The sequence below is a fragment of the Papilio polytes genome, unplaced genomic scaffold (assembly GCF_000836215.1).
Source record: "Papilio polytes unplaced genomic scaffold, Ppol_1.0 DF822178.1, whole genome shotgun sequence".
NCBI classification, from domain to species: Eukaryota; Metazoa; Arthropoda; class Insecta; order Lepidoptera; family Papilionidae; genus Papilio; species Papilio polytes.
In genome coordinates this window covers 6,080,033-6,085,602 of record NW_013527026.1, presented here as the reverse complement: position 1 = coordinate 6,085,602, position 5,570 = coordinate 6,080,033, and the positions used below count along the sequence as shown (strand labels likewise).

At 37.9% G+C, this 5,570-nt stretch overlaps 2 protein-coding genes across 2 annotated transcripts in view; one reads left to right on the top strand and one right to left on the bottom strand.

Annotated features, from left to right (window-relative positions):
• Positions 1–6: 6 nt before the first annotated feature.
• LOC106106783 (cytochrome P450 3A19-like) lies at positions 7–3,330 on the top strand. Its single transcript, XM_013287442.1, has 7 exons — positions 7–181; positions 401–585; positions 718–872; positions 948–1,066; positions 1,213–1,318; positions 1,785–2,033; positions 2,796–3,330. The coding sequence occupies exons 1-7, from the start codon at positions 47–49 to the stop codon at positions 2,966–2,968; spliced, it is 1,122 nt and encodes a 373-aa protein (XP_013142896.1). The 5' UTR covers positions 7–46; the 3' UTR covers positions 2,969–3,330.
• A 101-nt stretch (positions 3,331–3,431) lies between these two features.
• Positions 3,432–5,570, bottom strand: part of LOC106106468 (cytochrome P450 3A19-like) — a 4,661-nt gene continuing 2,522 nt past the window's right edge. Inside the window, exons 5-8 of the mRNA XM_013287047.1 lie at positions 5,425–5,566; positions 4,898–5,003; positions 3,988–4,236; positions 3,432–3,667 (exon numbers count right to left, since the gene is read on the bottom strand). Coding sequence (XP_013142501.1) covers positions 3,492–3,667; positions 3,988–4,236; positions 4,898–5,003; positions 5,425–5,566 — 673 coding nt within the window. The 3' untranslated portion in view covers positions 3,432–3,491. The remainder of the gene's footprint in view (positions 3,668–3,987; positions 4,237–4,897; positions 5,004–5,424; positions 5,567–5,570) is intronic.

The window sequence follows — 5,570 nt, the reverse complement described above, 5'->3', positions numbered from 1 at the left end:
ATAAGTAACTAAGTTAGTCCCGTGATAGGATCCAACATGGTCAGAGATGCGGCGACGCCTCACGGTGATGTTCACGGCGTCGCGGCTGCGGCACCTGCAGCCCTTCATGACCCTTAAGAGCAAGCAGCTCATGCAGAGGATACAAAATGACATGGACACCAATGGTCGAGTCGACCTCAAAGTAAGCATTTATCGGCTTAAAAAAGAAATACCAAATGTATGTAAGATGCAGCGATAGATAATAAGAATGAAGGCCAATAGGGCAATTATACCTTCGGAAACCTTACAGTAAAATATACTTATTGATAAGAAGGCAGTTAAAATCGGTTTTTTAAGATATTGTAGCTGCAACTGCGTCTGTTGCCTTTGCCTTGCCTTGCTTCAATGGTGTTATCGACAGTTGATGTATACGGACTTCTCGACGGACGTGATCGGTACCACGTCTTTTGGTGTGGAGAGCGAGGCGACGCTGTCGGGGCGGAGCGCGCTGCGCACCGTCACCAAGGAGTTCATGAAGTATAGCGCGCTCCGCGGTTTCGCCTGGGCTTGTATATTCTTCTTCCCAGAAATGGTGGACGTCTTTGGGTAAGTCTTTAATAGGACCAAATTATTCATGCCATGTATTTTGTCTGATCGAATATTCTACAGAATTCAAATGAACAATCTTCATCTTTAACAATCGTTGGCTCTTCAAAAAGAAACACTCGTATATTTCAGATTTTCTTTCTTCCCAAAGAGTACAGTGACATACTTCAGGAAGGTGTACTACAAAATAATCGCAGAGCGCGGCGGGTACTACGGTGACACCTCTGAGAATGACCTCATAAATGTTCTGCGCAAAATCAAACAGGATTATGAAAAGGAAAATAAAGGTACTCGATCATTTTCTACTTATAAATTTATAAAATTTCTGCAATAAATTTAGAGTAAACGGTATTTTCTTCCAGATATTTCAGAAGACACACTGATCGCGCAGGCGGCGATATTCCTGCAAGGCGGCTACGACACGGTCGCCTCCACGCTCTCCTTCTGTACTTACGAACTGGCTTTCCTTCCACAGCTACAAGTAAAACATTTAATTATTTTTCTTTAAGATGAGCCGGTGTACACGATTTTAAAAAAAAATATCCAATTATATCATATCAAAGTAAAGCAATACAACAAACTAGTTAATTAAAAATTAGATTAAAAATCAAATTTATAATGTTTCAGGAGAAACTTTATAAAGAAGTGTGTGAAGTTAAGAAGAGAAACGGGAACAAAGATCTCGATCCAAGCGCCCTCAATGAATTAACACTTATGCAGTGTGTTATGAAAGGTAATTAACTACATTTTAACTAACCATATTTGTAGTTCACAGGCACAAGAAAATAATCTTTGCGCTCGGTTTATTTTTGTTGTATAAAACTAGCTGTACCCGTGCGGCTTCATCCGCATTAGATTATAAAAAAATATTTCATTGTTTAATTGACATTTGCTTTCTTGATGTTGGCAGCTTGTAGCTTGTGGTCCCTTTCACACATGATGTTTTTTTCCAATTTATTTAACCCCTAAGTTTAAAAGCGTGATAATATGTAGCCTATAGAAGAAAATATTCAAAAATTTGCTGTGATTGCTAACATCTTACGCCACAAAGTGATGTGTTTTTACGCTTTATTTTATTAGTATAGAGTACTGATATAACAGCGTTAGATTTACATCTTAACCCTTTCAATAGCACTGATTTTCATTCTAGAAGTGGTATCTTTATATTAATAGTAATTATAGTGTTAATATTATTTTAGAAACGTTTAGAAAATACATGTCTATGGGGTGGCTGGACCGCGTGGCGGCCGCCGACTACCGCATCGACGACAAGTTGACGATCTCCGCCGGCACCCCGCTCTACGTCAACGCTCTCGGCCTGCATTACGACCCTGACATATTCCCCGAGCCAATGCAGTTCAATCCTGATAGATTTCTGCCAGAAAACGAGAAGAAAATACCGCCTTTTAGTTATATACCTTTCGGGGAAGGACCAAGAATGTGTATAGGTAACGAAAACACTTTTCTTCTTTTATTATTGATCTCTGGTTATTTTTTTGCCTGTATAGTTAAATAATCAACATTCTTCTTACACATATAATATCAAATGAAGATTCCAGATTTCGGGAAGATGATGTATTTCTGTTGCTAATAACGAAAATTGCATTTAAAAATTTTAGTCTGTCTGTCCGCAAGCCGTGTTTGTTCCGTGTAATCTCCGAAATGGCTAAGCCGACTTCGACCGGACTTTCACTGGAGGGTAGCTGACATTGAGGGGCATGTTATAGGCTACATTTTTTTAATTCCGCGTCGTAATGGCTACCGGAGCGCTATCTCTGCAACTGGAGGACCAATTTGGTCGGGACTTTGACTGGAAGTAGCTGGTAGAAGGAAGATGCAGGCGGGAATGTGATAGATCTCTTTTTACAAACGTGTAATATGAATCTCTATTTAAGTTTTAGTAAGATTTTATTCATTTTTAATTTCATTTTACTGTTTTAGGCTAGAGAATGTAATAAAACTGTGATATAGAGATAAGATTGATGTAAATTTAAATATAGAATTCTGTATATCTTTATTTTGAAAATTAAAAATACCCACACCCCAGGTTACTGAGAAAAGTATGTCAGCGAACGTCGAGCGCGGCAAAGAGCCGCCAAAGAAAATATGAACACTAGAACCTCGATAAGTTAAAGTCCAAAACACAAAATATTTTAAGTTATAGAGGTTTGAGTTGTCGAGGTTCTATTGTATATTCCTTTATTTGTCAGGTCGTCGCTTCGGAGAGCAGACTTTCTTGACTGCGCTGTGTCACCTCGTTGTCCGCTACAGCTGGCGGCCGCCGCCCGCCGCCGCGCTGCCCGCACACATCCATATTGAAGAGAAAGGGATCTTCGTGTCGCCCGGAGAGAAATTATACACAATATTTGAGTCTAGGACTTAAACCATTATTTTGATATAAAACAGTCTCCCGTAGTTAAAAAATAAGAAATAGAAAGTACTTAAAATCAGTTGATTTTAATTTACACAAGCAGCGAAATAACACGTATGCAATAAACGTTCATTACCACAGAAATATTGGAATTTGCGTTTCGACGAACTACACCTTTAAAATCAAACGGCAGTTCTCAGAATTTGTCACCGTGAAAGCTTACCTTTACAGTGTGGCTTTACCTTGCATTTGTACAAAATATCGCAAAATACGATCCCATTTATGCATCAAAGGGTTCTGTGAAACGCAAAAGTGTTTTTCTTTCAATGTTTTTGAAATAGACTACTAAAATACAAATATTTATTATAAATAATTCGTTTATTTTAATTTCAAACAAGTATTTATTGACTAAATTACATTATGTAAACTTGTAAAAGAAACTATTTCACTTAACTGATTCATTCAAAAAGGTAAATAAGGACTCTTTCAAATGTAGATTTAGTACAAAAAATTCATTGCGCCATTAAAAATTATTTCAAACATTTCTGGGTACGAATTGCAAGAACAGATTTTCTCCTGGGAAAAGGAATAAACCTTTCTTCTCTATGGGTATGTCGGTGTGCGGCGGGCCGCGGGGGGTCGGCAGGATCTTGTAATTGAGGACTATGTTGGATAGTGTGTGAGCCATGTTCTGCATCGCGAATCTACGACCTGGCGACATAAATAACACTAATATAGTTCTTTGACACAAAAAATTTCTTTGATAAATAAATAGAAGTTTAAGTAAACAAGTGACGCAAAAGAACATGCACCTTAAAACAATAATGAAGATAACGTTTTGCAGTAGGTGATAAATGACCACCGGAATTCACCGAAATATCAAAGCGACCGTTGTCTATATGTTTCCTTTGCAGATGCTTACATTTAACCAACAAAGGAAAGGATGCAAAGAAAGAGAAAATTTCCTATACCTATGCGTCACATCCCCCGCCAAATGCTCTTGGCCCCTTTTAATGTCAATTGGAACTTACCGATACACATCCTGGGCCCTTCACCGAATGGGATATAAGTTAAGGATTTAATGTCATTGTCGTTCTCTTTCAGGAAACGATCAGGGTCGAACTTTAGGGGGTCGGGGTAGTGCTGGGGGTTGTAGTGCATGCCGATGGCGTTCACGTAGATGGGGGTGCCTGCGGGGATGGTTAACGTCTCGTCCACTTCATAGTCTACCCCCGCCACTCTGTCCAGCCAACCCATAGGCGGATACTTCCTCAGGCCCTCTGAAATATAAGTGAAAATCTAGCAATAGGTACTCCGACGCTCCTGACAACAATAGGAGAACTACAGGTGTGTTAGTTATTTGTTATTCTTCGGCGTGAAATTAAAAAAATACAGCCCATGTTACTCTCAGATAAATTACCTTTCCAACGGTAAAAGAATTTTTAAAATAGGCCCAGTAGTTTATACGTGAATGGACCAAAAATACAAAAATATGAATCTTTCTTCTTTAAGAAATTAATAATAAGATAAAATAAGTAATAAGTACAGATACATACTAGTGTACTACAAGTAATAAATACGAGTACAATACTATAAGTACAAATACAATACTAAATACTGGTACTATACTATGAAACTAATATTAGCGGCGCGAGTATCGCGTAGTTGTCTGTTTATTCAATCAATACTGGCATACTCTGCACAACTGCACAACAACAACGCGTGTTCACAGCATGCCAGTGACTGGCTTTGGAGATGACAGAAATATCGACACATGTATAACTTCTATTTTAATGAATTTCGTAAGTCAATTTCTAGATTAAAATAATAAGGAGATCTTAATTACGATTATTCAGTTATGATAAGTTGTTACAAAAATCAGAGCGATATTTTCGATTAAATAATTGTAAAAGTATAAAATCTAAAGCACTAAGTACATACCTTTAATAACACAATCTAGATATTTAGCGGCCTGCAGCTGCTCTATATCGAGCTCCGCGTCACCGCTGTTTCGTTTTATCTCTATCATTTCATCGTACAACTTGTCCTGAAACCAATTATATTACTAGAGAGAATTTATAAAAATGTAGTTTACGTTACTCACTGATAACGTAGCTTTTTAATGGTGAAAGATTTTTTAAAATCGGCCCATCAGTTTTAGAGTAATTTTAATAAATACAAAAATATAAACCTTTCCTCTTTATATAACATACTAATATTATAAATGCGAAAGTTTAGATGTATGCATGTTTGTTAAAGTTTGTAGCTTAAACTACTAAACGGATTTCGATGATATTTTACAAAGATGAAGAGGATAGTCTGGAAGAACACATAGGCTTCTTACTTTTGTTTTTTAATTCCACGCTTACGGAGTCGCCAACGAAAACTAGATGATGATATATAAAACCAAACGTATGGCTGGTGATGATGACAAATTATCAGTACACAAGCGGCATACAGTCATATACCTGGATATCTGGCAGATGCGCCAGCTCGTACGTGATGAAGGCGAGAGCGGAGGCCGTAGTATCGAAGCCTCCCTGCAAGAAGATGGCTGCCTGCGCCACCAGCACCTCGTCACTTATTTCTGGAAGTATAACAATGGTAGACTCCA

Excerpts from the sequence above, each read along its gene's own strand:
- LOC106106783 (XM_013287442.1), top strand. The coding sequence starts at position 47 with ATGCGGCGACGCCTCACGGTGATGTTCACGGCGTCGCGGCTGCGGCAC. Across the intron at positions 182-400 it reads ATGGTCGAGTCGACCTCAAA|TTGATGTATACGGACTTCTC; the intron begins GTAAGCATTTAT and ends TGTTATCGACAG. Across the intron at positions 1,319-1,784 it reads TATGCAGTGTGTTATGAAAG|AAACGTTTAGAAAATACATG; the intron begins GTAATTAACTAC and ends ATATTATTTTAG.